General features: G+C 43.9%; 1 protein-coding gene across 2 annotated transcripts in view; it reads left to right on the top strand.

Annotated features, from left to right (window-relative positions):
• DOCK5 (dedicator of cytokinesis 5) overlaps nt 1-17,923 on the top strand; it is a 130,955-nt gene that overhangs the window by 97,081 nt on the left and 15,951 nt on the right. For both annotated transcript variants that reach the window (XM_069767028.1, XM_069767030.1), the window contains 8 exons: nt 842-978; nt 1,465-1,560; nt 1,673-1,771; nt 1,852-1,946; nt 4,401-4,479; nt 6,431-6,531; nt 6,922-6,980; nt 8,391-8,545. In XM_069767028.1, the coding sequence (XP_069623129.1) occupies nt 842-978; nt 1,465-1,560; nt 1,673-1,771; nt 1,852-1,946; nt 4,401-4,479; nt 6,431-6,531; nt 6,922-6,980; nt 8,391-8,545 (821 nt within the window). The remainder of the gene's footprint in view (nt 1-841; nt 979-1,464; nt 1,561-1,672; nt 1,772-1,851; nt 1,947-4,400; nt 4,480-6,430; nt 6,532-6,921; nt 6,981-8,390; nt 8,546-17,923) is intronic.

Here is a 17,923-nt window from a genome sequence, read left to right as displayed (position 1 = left end):
AAAAACATATTTGGAGACTGGTTGGGAGTGATCAGCTGATGCATAGTTTCTAAATCCAGTGTATTCATGAGCATACAGCTCCCCCTGCCTCTCCCCATGGGGTTGATAAGAGGCAGGGGAAGGTCTGTGCTCACGAATACACCGGAGTAAGAAAACGATATATTTCCTTTTCTGACTCCATTATATTCATAAGTATAGAGCTCCCCCTGCCTCACCTCAACCCTCAGAGCAGTGAGATTGATGGGGAGCTGTATGCTCACGAATACACTGTACTCAGAAACTATGTAATAGCTGATCACTCTTAACCAATCTGCAAAATTATTTTTTTTGCGCCATTTTTGCTCATTGGGAAATGGAGTGGAGGAGCTCTATACTCATGAATACAATGGAGTCAGAAAACGATATATTTGGTTTTGTGACTCTGGTGTATTCATGAGCATACAGCCCCTCATCCTTCTGACTGCTGTATGGATTGAGGAGAAGCAAGGGGAGCTCTAGACTCATGAATACACCAAAGTCAGAAAACTATATATTTGATTCTTCTGACTCCATTATATTCATGAGTATAGAGCTCCCCCTGCCTCAGCTCACCTCTCATGGCAGTGTGAGGCAGTGGGAGCTGTATGCTCACGATTACACCGGACTCAGAAACTATGTATTATCTGATCACTTCTATTAGCCAGACTGAACAATATTTATATACCCTTTTGGCTAACATTAGAACAGACCTGACCCCATATACGCTGCCGTTACGTAGGGTGGCACAGTCTGATGACTGCTCAGCCATAACACATCTCATACACTGACATGTTATTTAATGCTAGTCCCTTTTTCTTTGCAGAGTGCAGAGATGCCCTTTTACCCCTTTTTATTGACCAGCTGAGCGGACAGTTAGATGACAATTACACCAAACCTGATTATGACGCCAGCGGACAGCTCCTCAGTAATATTCTGGAGGCGCTACAGAACAAAGAAGCGGTGAGTGAGAAAGCAATACTGACGGAAATGCGAAAAACATGGCTACACTCATCCAAAAACTGCACAATACCTGCCTACGGGTCGTGTCTGGTATTAACACCATTGATGTAAATGGGCATGAGATGCGATACAACCTATGGCTACTTGTTCTTCTAGTCCTGGACAGCACATTTAAACATTTCTGAGTGTAACTCTTATGAGTGGCCTAAATTGCCATTTTGGGCCTCACCTGCTTGGCTTATATTAAGGCAGGAAAGCAAAAAAAAAAAAAATTATCTTAGGCATGCATGATAAAAGCAGATGTAATCCGGCCACCACTAGAGGGAGCTGAGGAGCTTAGTGAATACTTTTTCTACATTGATAAGCTCATGTGCTCCCTCTGGTGGTGGTACAAGCTAACTGTTTAGATTAGGTCTGAGTCTTGTCCAGTTGTAGTTCCACACGTGATTTCTTCTTGATGATTACTGTTATCTTTTGTTTGTACAGAGCTACTCTACACAGCACATCCAGCTCATCATGGAGCGTCTTCTACGAAGAGTAAACCGGACAGTTATAGGGATGAGTCGCCAGGCACCACATGTAGTGAGTCTGCGATGGTGCCCTGGGGCACATTAACCTATGATGGTGGTGCACTAAGGAGTAGGTGTCGTAACATAGATACATCCCCGAGAACTTGTTTTTGGTTCTTTCTTAGGGTCGCTTTGTCGCTTGTATGACAGCTATTCTCAGACAGATGGAAGATTACCACTATGATCACTATATCGGCACCTTCAAGACTCGTCAAGACATCATTGTAAGTCCCCCCCGTTGCCTGCTCTGAATTTCCGCCATGAGTTGTCCAATTTTTCAACCTTTTCCTCCCATCTGCCGTAGGATTTCCTGATGGAAACATTTATCCTGTTTAAGGACCTAATTGGAAAACGAGTGTTCCCGAGGGATTGGATGCTGATGACCATGACTCAGAACAAGTAGGTGTCCTTCCTGCCCGATCACCCATTCTCTCTGTTTATTACCTTCACTCACTTGAAGGCTGCACAATTAATTCATTTCATTATGGAGGAAAATAGGAGGAGATTTATGTTTCTGTCGTCATTTACTTTCTCCCTGCAGACATAGTTATAGAAGATGCAAATTATGCAAATTATTCATATTAATTATACATCCTACTAATCAGGCAGAGATATACTGTATGCTTATCTTTAGAGGGAGCAAGCTTGCTGTCACAGGGCTACCGCGACAGAGAGGTTCCAGAGAACCGCAGCGCTCTGGGCCTCGTTCACACACAGTGAACAGAAGCTCTTCTCCTGTATTCTGACCTGGCTGCTTTGTGCCAGCAGTGCAGAAGTTAACCTTGTTACTGAGAGCTGGGTCTCTCTCAGCTGAAGTGGATTTTGTAATCTCCTCCTCTATATAGATCCAGTCTTGACTACAGCTATTGTCAGTGATCAGTTATACTGCCTGGGTTGGAGTGTGAAGGAGCGTAGTGTTGGAGTTTGCAGGTTTATTTACAGAGATTGGTGTCTGCTGTTTTGGTTGCATGTTAAACCTGTTTTCCATCCTAGTTTTTTCCTTCTCTTCTCTTCTCTGTGTTACCTCTGTGGTTGTGTGAGCATTTGGTGAGTTTGAGATTTTTAGTTACCTTGTCTGTATACCTTGTTATTTGTTGTATTGTTACACTGGTGCAGTCCACCTCCTTAGGGGGGAGAGTGGCCACTGATAGGGTTTGCACAGGAGACAGGGATACGCTGGCGGCTCAGGCCTCCTAACCATCATAGGTACCCCTGAGATAAGGGAAAGCTAGGGCCCCATTATAGTGGCAGGGACAGGTGCGGGTCCCAGTACGCCGTCCTGCCCCTTTATCGCCGTTAACGGCGTGACACTTGCTATGAACGTCCTGTGATTACTGCAGCCTTGGCATTAGCTCAACTAGCCGGTCAGACAATGTAACATTAAGAGGAATTAAGAGTATATGGCGGTGCAGGAAGTTTAACGTGCAGTAGACTTTAGTCACTGCTGCACTTTACTTTCTCCCTGCAGACGTCAACTACAAAAATAGTCATATAAGCTGCCATTTAGAAAAATTATGATTTTTAATTTTATATCCTACAGGACTGATTGTTCGTCTTTAGAGGGAACAAGCGTACTATGAATGTCCTGTGATCACAGCAGCATTGGCACTGGCTCATATACCAGCTTAGGCTACGTTCACATTTGCGTTGTGCGCCGCTGCGTCGGCGACACAACGCACAACGCAAATAAAAACGCACCAAAACGCACGCTAAAACGCTGCGTTTTGCGACGCATGCGTCCTTTTTTGCCGAAATTTGGACACAAAAAAAATGCAACTTGTTGCGTTTTCTTTGCCCGACGCTTGCGGCAAAAAAAAACGCATGCGTCGCACAACGCAGCACAACGCATGTCCATGCGCCCCCATGTTAAATATTGGGGCGCATGACGCATGCGTCGCCGCTGCGGCGCCCGGCGCAAACACGCAAAACGCTAATGTGAACGTACACTTAGACCATGCTAACATTAAGAGTATAAGGCGGTGCAGCAAGTTTAACGTGCGGTAGACTTTAGTCACTGCTGCACTTTACTTTCTCCCTGCAGACATCAAATGCAAAAGTAGTCATATAAGAAGCAAATTAGGAAAAATTATTAATAGGTTGATTTCAATCACTGCTGCACTTTACTTTCTCCTTGTACACATCAGATGCAGAAGTAGTTATGCAAGATGCAAATGATGAAATTATTATTAATAATATTTTTATATCCTACCAATCAGGCAATGGTGTACTGTCTGTATGTATTTAAAGCTTCCTATGAAAATGATTAATAATTTACTTTGAATCACTGCTGCACTTTACTTTCTCCCTGCAGACTTCAGATGCAGAAGTAGTTCTATAAGATGCAAATGATGAAATTATTATTAATAATAATTGTATGTCCTGCCAATCAGACAATGCTATACTGTCTGATTGTCTTTAAAGCTTCCTATGAATGTCCTGTGATTCCAGCAGCCTCTGCACTGATTCACGTTTTATTATTTATTGTTATAAATGTATTATCTTATTATTTATTCTGAGCTTTATTATACTAAGAGGGAAAGAGAAGTGTAGCAAGTATAATGTGAATGTAATAAAAGGGACTTAGGAACTAAGAGCAATGTGAAGTTTTTATTTTCCCTGGAGGTCCCGGTTATTTGGCCTTATTGAGACGTAGATTCTGGATTATGGAATATTCCTGATTAGTGAATATGATATTTACTGACAATAACACACTATCGCTGTGCCGGGTCTTCATTTGGTGAAAGGCCGCATTACATTGCTGTAGCGAGATCCGGATTAGGAGACGCCAGATTAAGGGAATTTCATAGGAAGGAAGTGCTGACTGTGACTATTTTCTGGGTGTCTCCCTCGCAGGGTGTTTCTTCGGGCCATGAACAGGTTTTCAGTTGTTCTGAACAAGTTCTTCCTGGATCAGACCAACTTTGAGCTTCAGGTGAGAACCTCGTCTGTCCGTGTGCGGAGCTTAAAGGGAGCGGCCGTCTGAGTCCTGCTGCCGGAACCACGGCCCAATCACAGCAACATGGATCGGAGTCCGGCCGCGTTATTAAAGCCGCGCCGCTGCATTGTAGAGGACACATACTATGAAAGGCCGGCGGGGACTATAGGACTCGGATGACTAGTCCAAGAGGCTGGCCCCTGGCGCCTTCTCCCCACCTCCGGAGATTGACAGGTCTATGTGTGTGTATACAGAGAGGCCTGTAAGGATACAGGACTCGGCCTCATGGACTAGTCATCCAAGACCCATAGTCCCCTGCCGAGCTTTCTCTGAAACACTGATTGGCTGCAGTGGTCAGGCATCTCTTTGGGCAGAACAGCATATACAGAGATCTGCTCCATCCAGAAAGACACTTGACCACTGCTACCAATCACTGCCCTCAGTAGTGCCGGGTTATTCCCATTTCCGCCCAACTGAAGAAGCGCCAAGACTAGTAGGGGATCTGAGCACTCGGTGAGTGTTCTGGAAGTTGTCAACCCCTTTAAGAGTACGGGCCGTCAGACTGCGGAGCCGTCTGCCCATGAGATGCTAATGGCCTGTTCTTCAATTAAGCTGAAAGCGTTTTTATGTCTTCGTTACAGAAATGGCATCTCCATAAATATTAGATTCCATTTCTGGGAATTTCATTAGGGGAGGCCTTTATGCCGATGCTTTCTCAGCACCAGCGTCATAAAATCTGCAATAAAGGAAAAGCTGCTGCAGCTCCTCTCTTCATCCAATATTGTCTCTCCCAATGGCTCCACGGAGGGTGATGCTGAGCGAACACACTGTGCGCCATGAAGAACAGTGCCGCGTGGCACCGTCCTGCACCTATAGGGGCAATGCACCCGGGTGGCCATCACACGGCGGACACGAGTCACAGCAACTGATACAAAACACTTCCCAAAACAATCGTCACCCTCCATTCTATTAAGAATCTCATATATTTGCCCTTCGATTCTCTTTAGCAGAGATAAGTGGCATCGGCCCGGCAGCCGCTTATCGCACTCAGTATTTACATTTATTTTTTTACTTGGTGGCAAAAACCATGATGGCCCCCGATTTATCGTCGCCTGATGTTTAGTTTTTCACCTTTTACTTATTTACTTATTTATTTATTTTTTGTTTTGCTGTATTCACAGCTACACTGCTGAGTACTGCTGTATTCACAGCTACACTGCTGAGTACTGCTGTATTCACAGCTACACTGCTGAGTACTGCTGTATTCACAGCTACACTGCTGAGTACTGCTGTATTCACAGCTACACTGCTGAGTACTGCTGTATTCACAGCTACACTGCTGAGTACTGCTGTATTCACAGCTACACTGCTGAGTATTGCTGTATTCACAGCTACACTGCTGAGTACTGCTGTATTCACAGCTGCACTGCTGAGTACTGCTGCATTCACAGCTACACTGCTGAGTACTGCTGCATTCACAGCTACACTGCTGAGTACTGCTGTATTCACAGCTACACTGCTGAGTACTGCTGTATTCACAGCTACACTTCTGAGTACTGCTGCACCCAATTATTTTTCTGTTCTTTTTTCCTTGCATTCAAATAGTGTTTTGCACTTTTTTTTGTTGTTTTCAGCCAATTCAGTATTTTTCTGTTTTTTTTTCCTTGCACCCAATTCAATATTTTTACAGCACATTTTTCTTTTTTTTTTTTTGCATGCACCTAATGAAATATTTTTCGCTTTTTTTTTTTCTTTTTCTGATTACACCCAATTAATCATTGTTATTGCCCACAGTATCACAAGAAAAAGAAGGAAAGAGACTATAAAAAAAACCCGTAAATGATATGTCAGACCAGTTTTAGTACAGATCCATTGAGAGACTTTCTCTGTCATTTGCGCGGATTGTGGACTTTTCTTCATCTCTGATCTCTGGATTTTTTTTCCTCAGCTCTGGAATAACTTCTTTCATTTGGCCGTGTCGCTGTTAACCCACGAGTCTCTGCAGCTGCACAAGTTCTCTCAGGAGAAGCGGCACAAGATCCTGTGCAAGTAAGAGCAGCGAGACCTTTGGTTTATTTATTTATTTTTTAGATTATTAAATAAGTGATCCGGTGCCGTTGACTTTGGCATCAGAGGGGAGCGAGGCTCTTCTTTGATATATGGCCAGTCTGGGCTAGGGGCACGACCATGCTGCCGGCAATCGTTAGGAGTGCACCGTCAGGAGGTAGGAGAGCACCGTGCTCCTGAAGATGAGAAATCCCCATTTAATGGTGACACTGTATGCAGTGAGCTCCCCCTAGTGGTGTCTGAATCTGTCACTTTGTCTATGAAATAAACATTAGACATTTGATATTTATATGGATTTCTATCTTCTTATAGAAGGATTTGTGGTCGTTAATCTTATCTTAGGTAATTGGTGTTCTGTAATGTTTCCTGCAGATACGGGGACATGAGGAAAGAGATTGGTCTGAAGATCCGGGATATGTGGTATAATTTAGGTGAGAGGCAAACCTATTACTATGGTTCTCCCTATGTGTCGGTGTAACGACAAGGCCACAACATTGCAGGTGGCCTGGAAGCCATTGTGAATCCCGTCGATTTTCTCATGATAGTCGTACAGATAACTAAAACCTTCTTTACCATAGATGGAATCCGCACTTAAAGCAACAATCTTTGCAAAATAAACAGAACAGGCAAAAATAAGAAACCATGGAATATGTTTCACAAGAAAAATCTGTTCCTTCTCCACTTATGAGCCACTTTTCACCCTCACCCTCCACCAGATCACTGAGGGATCAGATTACAGATAACTGTTTAAGTCTAGGCAGGAGGAGGAAGTGGTAGAGTGAGAGAAAGAAGCACAGATATGTATAGATGTTGCTGCTGCTTAGTGCTGTATTTACAGCTACCCTGTTGAGTACTGCTGTATTCACAACTACACTGCTGAGTACTGCTGTATTCACAGCTACACTGCTGAGTACTGCTGTATTCACAGCTACACTGCTGAGTACTGCTGTATTCACAGCTACACTGCTGAGTACTGCTGTATTCACAGCTATACTGCTGAGTACTGCTGTATTCACAGCTATACTGATGAGTACTGCTGTATTCACATCTATACTGCTGAGTACTGCTGTATTCACAGCTACACTGCTGAGTACTGCTGTAGTCACAGCTACACTGCTGAGTACTGCTGTAGTCACAGCTACACTGCTGAGTACTGCTGTAGTCACAGCTACACTGCTGAGTACTGCTGTAGTCACAGCTACACTGCTGAGTACTGCTGTAGTCACAGCTACACTGCTGAGTACTGCTGTAGTCACCGCTACACTGCTGAGTACTGCTGTAGTCACATCTACACTGCTCAGTCCTGCCATATAACTTCCTCCATACTGTTGTTGCTCCTTCTGAACAATTTCTAAATAGAAACAGGTGAGCAGGAATCCCTTGTGTCTCTGTGTACTGTGTGAAAGACCCTAATCCCGGGGTCACACAAGTCTTGCATCAATACCCGGCACAGCTGCCGGCTCTCGGGAATGGAGCGTTCAGCTGCATAGAAATACATGCAGCTGAACGATTCAGTCCCGAGTGCCGGCGGCAGTACCGGGTATTGATGTGAGAGACTCGTGCGAGTTTCTCGCGTTGCACTCACAAGTGTGACCCCCGGCCTAAAGCAGCTAATCTCCACCCACTATCTCAGCGACAACTGGAGAAAAATGGAGGACACAAGTCAGAATGGGTAGAAATAGTGTTATTCTTCATGTACCCTCACCTGACAAGTCACCTATGAAATATTAGGACCGCTTTGGATAGTTGCTCAGGGTTAATATGTCACATTTTATGGATACGTTGCACAGACATTTGCTTGTTTGTAAACTTGGTATATTTCACATGTATTTCCTATTTAGGACCTCACAAGATTAAATTCATTCCTTCCATGGTGGGACCAGTCCTGGAGGTGACGCTCACCCCAGAGCCAGATCTTCGGAAAGCAACAATCCCCATCTTCTTTGACATGATGCAGCATGAACATAACTTCAGTGGCAGTGGTCATTTCCATATGGTAAGTGCTGAGGGACATTTTTTTAAACTGGCTTATCATAAGCTTCACAACTGGAAAAATGGTGACCGGACAGATTTCATTTTTATTTTCATCTTGGCTATAGGCAAATCAATATTATAATCTAATATTTAGACTAATGCTTTTGTAATTTTGCCGGGGTCAAGCTTATGTAATAAAATGCTGTTTGCCAGTCGTCACCACTAGGGGGAGCTCACTGTCAGAACTTTGTAGCTCACATTGAAAGCTATGCTGTGAGCTCCCTCTAGTGGTGGCATATATAATTGTAACCCTTTAGCGACGTGATGTGTATATATGTCACACAACAAGCACGAATGTGTGGATCATTCTCAGGAACTTAACCCGAACCTCTCTGGGCAGGTGCTGGCTGTGTTATATATGGTCTGACAGCTGCATTTAAGAGGTGCGAACTCATGATGTGTCCATACTGGGGTCACAATTGCTGGGGGGATGATGGGTTGCCATTGCAGTCATGGGACTTACTAAATTTCCCCACCGCCGCCATCTTTGTTATCTTATTAAGCCCAGTTACTGGACTTCATAAGGGATCGTCATTTGTACAAGAAGGTACCAAACGATTATAGGTTCAGTTCTCCTTGGAGGACTAAAAAATGAGGTAAACATGAGTAAAAAATGGTATGAAAAAAAATAAGAATTATAAAATATACAGTCATGGCCAAAAGTATTGACACCCCTGCAATTCTGTCAGATAATACTCAGTTTCTTCCTGAAAATGATTGCAAACACAAATTCTTTGTTATTATTATCTTCATTTAATTTATCTTAAATGAAAAAACACATAAAAAATTGTCCTAAAGCGAAATTGAATATAATTAGACACCAAACATAAAAAAGGAAGTGGACAAAAGTATTGGCACTGTTCAAAAAAATCATGTGATGCTTCTCTAATTAGTGTAATTAACAGCACCTGTAACTTACCTGTGGCACCTAACAGGTGTTGGCAATAACTAAATCACACTTGCAGCCAGTTGACATGGATTAAAGTTGACTCAACCTCTGTCCTATGTCCTTGTGTGTACCACATTGAGCATGGAGAAAAGAAAGAAGAGCAAAGAACTGTCTGAGGACTTGAGAAACCAAATTGTGAGGAAGCATGAGCAATCTCAAGGCTACAGGTCCATCTCCAAAGACCTGAATGTTCCTGTGTCTACCGTGCGCAGTGTCATCAAGAAGTTTAACCCCTTAGCGACCGCCGATACGCCTTTTAACGGCGGCCGCTAAGGGTACTTAAGCCACAGCGCCGTTAATTAACGGCGCTGTGGAAAAAGTACATAGCGCCCCCCAGAGGCCGATTTTCTCCGGGGTCTCGGCTGCCGGGGGTAGCCGAGACCCCAGAGAACATGATTCGGGTCGGTTTTCACCGACCCCGCTTTTGCGATCGCCGGTAATTAACCGTTTACCGGCGATCGCAAAAAAAAAAAAAAAAAAAAACGCGATTAGTATTGTGTTTCTCTCCCCTCTAATGTGATCGGACATTAGAGGGGAGAGAAATAGGGTCCCCCGAGCCCCCCACGGTACCTTATGTACCGGAGAAGGTGCCCCCCCGGTCCCCGACCCTCCTCCTTCCTGCCCGGGCTCCAAAATGGCGGGCGCATGTGCAGATGCGCCCGCCAAAGCCTAGCTTCCCCCGGTGTATTGGGGTCTGTTTTTACAGACCCCCCTGGAGCGATCGCAGACCCCCTGGAGCGATCGCAATCCCGGGGGTCCTTACAGACCCCCGGGATTGCGATCGCTGCAAATAGTTTGTAAAAAAAAAAAAAAATGCTTTGCATTTCTCTCCCCTCTGATGTGATCGCACATCAGAGGGGAGAGAAATAGAGCCCCCGAGCCCCCCACCATACCGCCTGCTCCTGTCCCCGGTCCTCAGTAGTGGTCCCCGGTCCTCAGTAGTGGTCCCCGGTCCCCAGCCCACTGCTCCTGGCCCCCCTTCTTCTTCTCTGCTGGAAGAAAATGGCGGGCGCATGCGCAGTGCGCCTGCCATGATCTGCCAGCAGAGACCCAGCAACCTATGAGAATTTTCTCATTGGCTGCTGGGTTTTGATTACTGTAACATGTCCAATTACAGTGATCAAAACCCCTAATATTTAATAAATATGGCAGCACTTGGGCTGTACCTCTCTCTTTTCTCCTTGTAGTTGTTCTAGGAGAGAAGAGAGAGAGACTACAGTTCAAGTGCTGCCCTGTCAGTGACAAAAAACATAATATCTGCCTCCGCCAGCATCCCATTTACCCACCCCCGTTCTCCGTAATCCCTGCATCACCAGCAGAGGATTATTAAAAAAAAAAAAAAAATTATAATTTTTTTTAAAATTTTTTTTTAGGGTTAGGGGAGGAATTAGATAAAATGGCCCGCAGAACTTTTAGCGCGGAGCAAGCTTACAGCCTGCTTTGCTCCGGCAGCGAAACAGATTCTGCCCCTGAAGTTGAGCAGTTTTCAGACAGTGATGACGACTCTTCCTCCACGGGATCCCCCAGCCTGGTGGTAGCGGAGTCGGTCGTCACTGCTGAAGCTTCAGAGGCAGGACCAAGTACCGCAGTCCCCCCACCGCTGTGGTATAATGACACCTCATTTTCCCCTCAAATTCCCCCTTTTTCTGCAGTCCCTGGAATAAAAGTAGATGTCGCCAATTTTACCCCCATTGATTTTTTTGAAATTTTCATTAGCCCCGAAGTCCTGCAATTAATCGTCCACCAAACTAACCTATATGCCCGGCAATATATTTCCCAAAAACCCACTGCCTTTCATTCCCGTTCCTGGATCCCCACAAATGTCCCCGAAATTAAAAAATTCTTAGGCCTCACCCTGAATATGGGTATAGTAAAAAAAAAAACACTCTCCGCTCTTACTGGGCAACAAAAGCTGTCCACTGCACCCCTGTATTTGCAGCCATCATGTCCCGAGCCCGTTACGAAGCCCTGATGAGATTCCTCCACTTCAGTGACAATTCCCAAGCTCTCCCAAGAACTGACCCCAACTACGATTGGCTAAATAAATTAAGACCAATAATTTCCCTCCTAAAAACTTCCTTTCTAAATTCCTATACCCCAGAGCAAAATATGGCAGTCGACGAGTCCTTGATGAGCTACAAGGGCCGTCTTTCATTCCGCCAATTTATTCCCTCCAAGAGAGCCAAATACGGCGTAAAATTATATAAAGCTTGCGAGAGCTCATCAGGGTACACGTCCACCTTCCTAATTTACGAAGGTAGGGACCGCCAAATAAACCCCCCAAACTGCCCCCAGACAATTGGTATCCCAGGCAAAATTGTCTGGGAGCTAATGACGCCCTTTCTCAATCAAGGGTACCACGTGTACACAGATAATTATTACACGAGTATCCCCCTATACAAATCCCTCCATGCTGCAAGTACAGGGGCCTGTGGGACAGTGAGGAAAAACAGAGTGGGGTTTCCGTCACAGTTGGTGTCCAGACGTTTGGAGAGGGGGGCGTCATTTTCACTTGCAAGCGACCAACTACTTGCAGTGAAGTGGAAAGACAGGAAGGACGTCTATATGCTTTCCACACTGCATACGGACACTACTGTGACGGTCAGAGAGAGGGGTGCCACCAGGGACAAAGAAAAACCTGTCTGCGTCACAGATTATAACAACCATATGGGTGGCGTAGACCTGTCAGACCAGGTTCTGCAACCATACCTGGTCAAGAGGAAGACCAGGGCGTGGTATAAAAAGGTGGGAATCTATCTAATTCAGACTGCCACCTACAACAGTTTTGTCCTATACAAAAAATCTCAAGGACCACTAACTTTCCTGCACTTTCAGGAAAAAGTAGTAGAGAGCCTCATATTTGAGTCCATGGCACCGGGGGAAGCCTTCGACTCTGAGGATTCCCGGAGACTGTCAGAACGCCATTTTCCTCACCCTGTCCCTGTCACTCCCACACAAAGGTATCCTCAAAAAAGGTGCCGAGTTTGCAGAAAGCATGGCAGGCGGAGTGATTCCCGATTCTATTGCCCCACATGCCCATCCCAACCAGGCCTTTGTATCTCCCCCTGTTTTGAGACCTACCACACCACCTACAATTATTAGTTTGTTTTTTTTTCAATCATTTTTATTTTCTGCTTAGTGGCCCCAGTAGTACAATTTGGAACAATTGATAAATATTTTAATTAGTAGATCCCATTTTACCCCATTTCACAATTAATTCCAGAATTTGATCAATCCCATACCAAACTACTATCCCAACAAATTCTCATCCACGTACCCACGTCTGTACGCTCTAGAGTGTGGACCCCACAAATGTTCTTGCAAAGTCAGGTCATCTGAAAATTCTACGACTCGATCAATCCCATACCAAACTACTATTCCAACAAATTCTCGTCCACGTACCTATGTCAATAAGCGTTAGAATGTGGACCCCAGAAATGATCTTGAAAAGTGAGATTATCTGAAAATGAATTCTAGGACTTTATTACTCAAACATTTTTGACCATTTATCTAACTTTGACTGTTTTTATAACTGTCTTGCTACACAAAACTTTGGCTTCCATTTATATTACTTATATTTATGTTGATGATACGGGCATGATCATTTTATTGTAGGATTTCTAAAAAATGAGGAAGTTCCGTACTTATACACTATGGGCTTTACTTTATGGTTCTTGCCGAACCTCTGGTACCAGACAATACTTTCTATAGAGAACTGGTTGTTTTGTGCATATAGCGGTTCTGACCTTGGCGGGTGGGAGCTTGCTATGGTGTACCACGTCTATTGGCACATTCGTCTCTCATATAGGGATTGATGGAGCTAAAAGGACGTTGTACGACCAGTCTCTGAAAGTGTCTGCCATTCTAGCCCTGATGGTGTTCTTTCATCTTTGGAACAAACTCCGCTTTGCCACATTGTTGGCTGCATTTTCCTACACATTTTGCCCTTCATTCCAGTACAGTTTATTCTTCCTGCTACAATATACGCAAATGCGGGACAACTGTTTTGTTAGCAAGACCAATTTTATAGTCAGCCATTGTGTTTTAGGAGCATGCCTCCCTCTGTGAGTAATAATTCCTGGAAGGATTTTCTTTTTTGCTCAATGTCTCTAGAAGCTTTGAATGGGTCCTGGATCTTCAATTTCAAATAAAGCCAAATTTGTCACATTGTGCCCCTTTCTGTCCAAGCCCTGCCATTTGTCCAAACAGAACTTTTTTACTACATATGGGATATTGCTGCACTCATAATAAAGTGGGTAACGAATTGTGGGGTCCACTTTTTGATGTTATTTCTGAAAAATCGAGACATTCAGGTCTAAAACAAGATTCTCGTGGAAAAAAATGAATTTTTTCAATATGACAACCTAATGTTATCAAACTCTGTGTCATACATGTGGGTTCAAATTGCTCAATATACCCCTGATTAAAATCTTTGAGGGGTGTAGTTTCCAAAACGGGGTCAGTTGTGGGGGGTTTCTGCTGTTAGGCACATCTACAAACCCAAAATGACGTCCGCTCTCACAATTAAGAGATTAAAAAGTCAAACGGCGCGCCTTCCCTTCCAAGCTCCGCAGTGCGCCCAAACAGAGGTTTACCCCCACATACGGGGTATCGACATACTCAGGACAAATTGCACAACAACTTTTGGGGTCTATTTTGTCTTGCTACCCTTGGGAAAATAAAAAATTGGGGGTGAAAAGATCATATTTGTGAAAAAAAAATTATTTTTAATTTTTTCGGCTCTACGTTATAAACTTGTGTGAAGCACTTGGGGGTTCAAAGTGTTGACCACACACCTAGATAAGTTCCTTAGGGGGTCTAGTTTCCAAAATGGTGTCACTTGTGGGGGGTTTCCACTGTTTAGGCACATCAGGGGCTCTCCAAACGCGACATGGTGTCCGATCTCAATTCCAGAGAATTCTATGTTGAAAAAGTCAAATGGCGCTCCTTCCCTTCTGAGCTCTACTGTGCACCCAAACAGAGGTTTACCCCCACATACGGGGTATCGACATACTCAGGACAAATTGCACAACAACTTTTGGGGTCTATTTTGTCTTGCTACCCTTGGGAAAATAAAAAATTGGGGGTGAAAAGATCATTTTTGTGAAAAAAAAATGATTTTTAATTTTTTCGGCTCTACGTTATAAACTTGTGTGAAGCACTTGGGGGTTCAAAGTGTTGACCACACACCTAGATAAGTTCCTTAGGGGGTCTAGTTTCCAAAATGGTGTCACTTGTGGGGGGTTTCCACTGTTTAGGCACATCAGGGGCTCTCCAAACGCGACATGGCGTCCAATCTCAATTCCAGGGAATTCTATGTTGAAAAAGCCAAATGGCGCTCCTTCCCTCCTGAGCTCTACTGTGCACCCAAATAGTGGTCCCTCCCACATATGGGGTATCGGCATTCTCCGGACAAATTGCACAACAAATGATGTGGTTCATTTTCTTTTTTTACACATGTGAAAATAAAAAAAATTGATTCTGAAGTAAAATATTTGTGAAAAAAAGTAAAATGTTCATTTTTTCCTTCCACATTGCTTCAGTTCCTGTGCAGCAACTGAAGGGTTAATAAACTTCTTGAATGTGGTTTTGCGCACCTTGAGGGGTGCAGTTTTTAGAATGGTGTCAATTTTGGGCATTTTCTGCTACATAGACCCCTCAAACTGACTTCAAATGTGAGGTGGTCCCTAAAAAAAATGGTTTTGTAAATTTTGCTGTAAAAATAAGAAATTGCTGGTCAAATTTTAACCCTTATAACTCCCTAATAATTTTTTTTTTTTTTCCAAAATTGTGCTGATGTAAAGTAGACATATGGGAAATGTTATTTATTGACCATTTTGTGTGACATATCTCTCTGATGTAAGGGCATAAAAATTCAAAGTTTGAAAATTTCAAAATTTTCGCCATATTTCCGTTTTTTTAATAAATAAACGCAAGTAATATCGAAGAAATGTTACCACTAACATGAAGTGCAATATGTCACGAAAAAACAATCTCAGAATCAGCGGGATCCGTTGAAGCGTTCCAGAGTTATAACCTCATAAAGTGACAGTGGTCAGAATTGTAAAAATTGGCCTGGTCATTAAGTACCAAATTGGCTCTGTCACTAAGGGGTTAAAGCCCATGGCACTGTGGCTAACCTCCCTAGATGTGGACGGAAAAGAAAAAGTGACAAGAGATTTCAACGCAAGATTGTGCGGATGTTGGATAAAGAACCTCGACTAACATCTAAACAAGTTCAAGCTGCCCTGCAGTCCGAGGGTACAACAGTGTCGACCCGTACTATCCGTCGGCGTCTGAATGAAAAGGGACTGTATGGTAGGAGACCCCGGAATACCCCACTTCTTACCCCGAGACATAAAAAAGCCAGGCTGGAGTTTGCCAAAGCTTACCCGAAAAAGCCTAAAACGTTTTGGAAGAATGTTCTCTGGTCAGATGAGACAAAAGTAGAGCTTTTTGGGCAAAGGCATCAACATAGAGTTTACAGGAGAAAAAAAGAGGCATTCAAAGAAAAGAACACGGTCCCTACAGTCAAACATGGCGGAGGTTCCCTGATGTTTTGGAGTTGCTTTGCTGCATAATGTAGTGTGAGAAAGCTGGGTCTCCCTCAGAGGTCATGGTATGGGTCTTCCAGCAGGACAATGACCCAAAACACACTTCAAAAAAGCACTAGAAAATGGTTTGAGAGTAAGCACTGGAGACTTCTAAGGTGGCCAGCAATGAGTCCAGACCTGAATCCCATAGAACACCTGTGGAGAGATCTAAAAATGGCAGTTTGGAGAAGGCACCCTTCAAATATCAGGGACCTGGAGCAGTTTGCCAAAGGAGAATGGTCTAAAATTCTAGCAGAGCATTGTAAGAAACTCATTGATGGTTACCGGAAGCGGTTGGTCGCAGTTATTTTGGCTAAAGGTTGTGCAACCAAGTATTAGGCTGAGGGTGCCAATACTTTTGTCTGGCCCATTTTTGGAGCTTTGTGTGAAATGATCAATGTTTTGATTTTTGCTTCATTCTCTTTTATGGTTTTTCATTTAAGAGAAATTAAATGAAGATCATACCAAAGAATTTGTGTTTGCAATCATTTTCAGGAAGAAACTGAGTATTATCTGACAGAGTTGCAGGGGTCTCAATAAATATATATATATATATATATATATATATATATATATATATATATATATATACACACACATGTATGTGTGTTGTAATCTAATATATAATTGCCTAGAATACTACTTCCTGCAATTTGTGCCAACTTCCGTGGCTTTGTCCGGAGCTAATGTCCGGAGCTAATGTCCGGAGCTAATGTGCGGAGATAATGTCCGGAGCTAATGTGCGGAGCTAATGTCCGGAGCTAATGTGCGGAGATAATGTCCGGAGCTAATGTCCGGAGCTAATGTGCGGAGATTAATTGCCTAGAATACTACTTCCTGCAATTTGTGCCAACTTCCGTGGCTTTGTCCGTAGCTAATGTCCGGAGCTAATGTCCGTAGCTAATGTCCGTAGCTAATGTCCGTAGCTAATGTCCGGAGCTAATGTCCGGAGATAATGTCCGGAGCTAATGTGCGGAGATAATGTCCGGAGCTAATGTCCGGAGCTAATGTGCGGAGATAATGTCCGGAGCTAATGTGCGGAGATAATGTCCGGAGCTAATGTGCGGAGATAATGTCCGGAGCTAATGTGCGGAGCTAATGTCCGGAGCTAATGTCCGGAGCTAATGTCCGGAGCTAATGTCCGGAGCTAATGTCCGGAGATAAGTGATGTCAACAGTGTCCAGTGTCTGATTGGTTGCCGCCTGCTGCGAGCGACCAATCAGAAACGTGCCGTACTGTGACACACTCCGCCCGCCATTTTGGTGTGATTTTTGAATTTTTACCTCACAGCAAGTTTCTACTGCGTGGAGACGGGCCCAGTGATGTTGCTCTTCAAGCTCCTGCCGAATTTCAAGTATATATGGATTCTAGACTCCCGATTCTTTAGAATCGGGCTGCCATCTAGTATATAATATTTTCTTGGCCTTCCATTGAATGGCCTGGCAAGGTGTGGGGGCTCCCAGGTACTAGGACCCTCTTTTAGGGTTGGCCCTGGTTTTTATGCATTAGTATCATTATTAGATCTGTACTTAGATATTTTATTACGAAAATTATATTAAGATGAGAAATTGATCCTCCGTACATGGAATAAAGAGACCCTTACCCTGTAGACCGTGCCGGCACCACGAGTAGATAGAGCTAGACATGAGGTCCCAAAGACTATGCAAACCGTACTCTTTATGCAGGGTTGTCACCAAAGCCAATATTGGTGATATTTAGGCTGGCAAGGAGAGGACATACTGGACAACCCCTTTAAGGTGGCCTTTAGAGTAAAGTTGGCTGGGACAAGCAAAGAATT

This window comes from Ranitomeya imitator, chromosome 4 (genome assembly GCF_032444005.1).
Source record: "Ranitomeya imitator isolate aRanImi1 chromosome 4, aRanImi1.pri, whole genome shotgun sequence".
Taxonomy (NCBI): Eukaryota; Metazoa; Chordata; class Amphibia; order Anura; family Dendrobatidae; genus Ranitomeya; species Ranitomeya imitator.
This window is presented reverse-complemented; position numbering and strand designations above follow the sequence as displayed.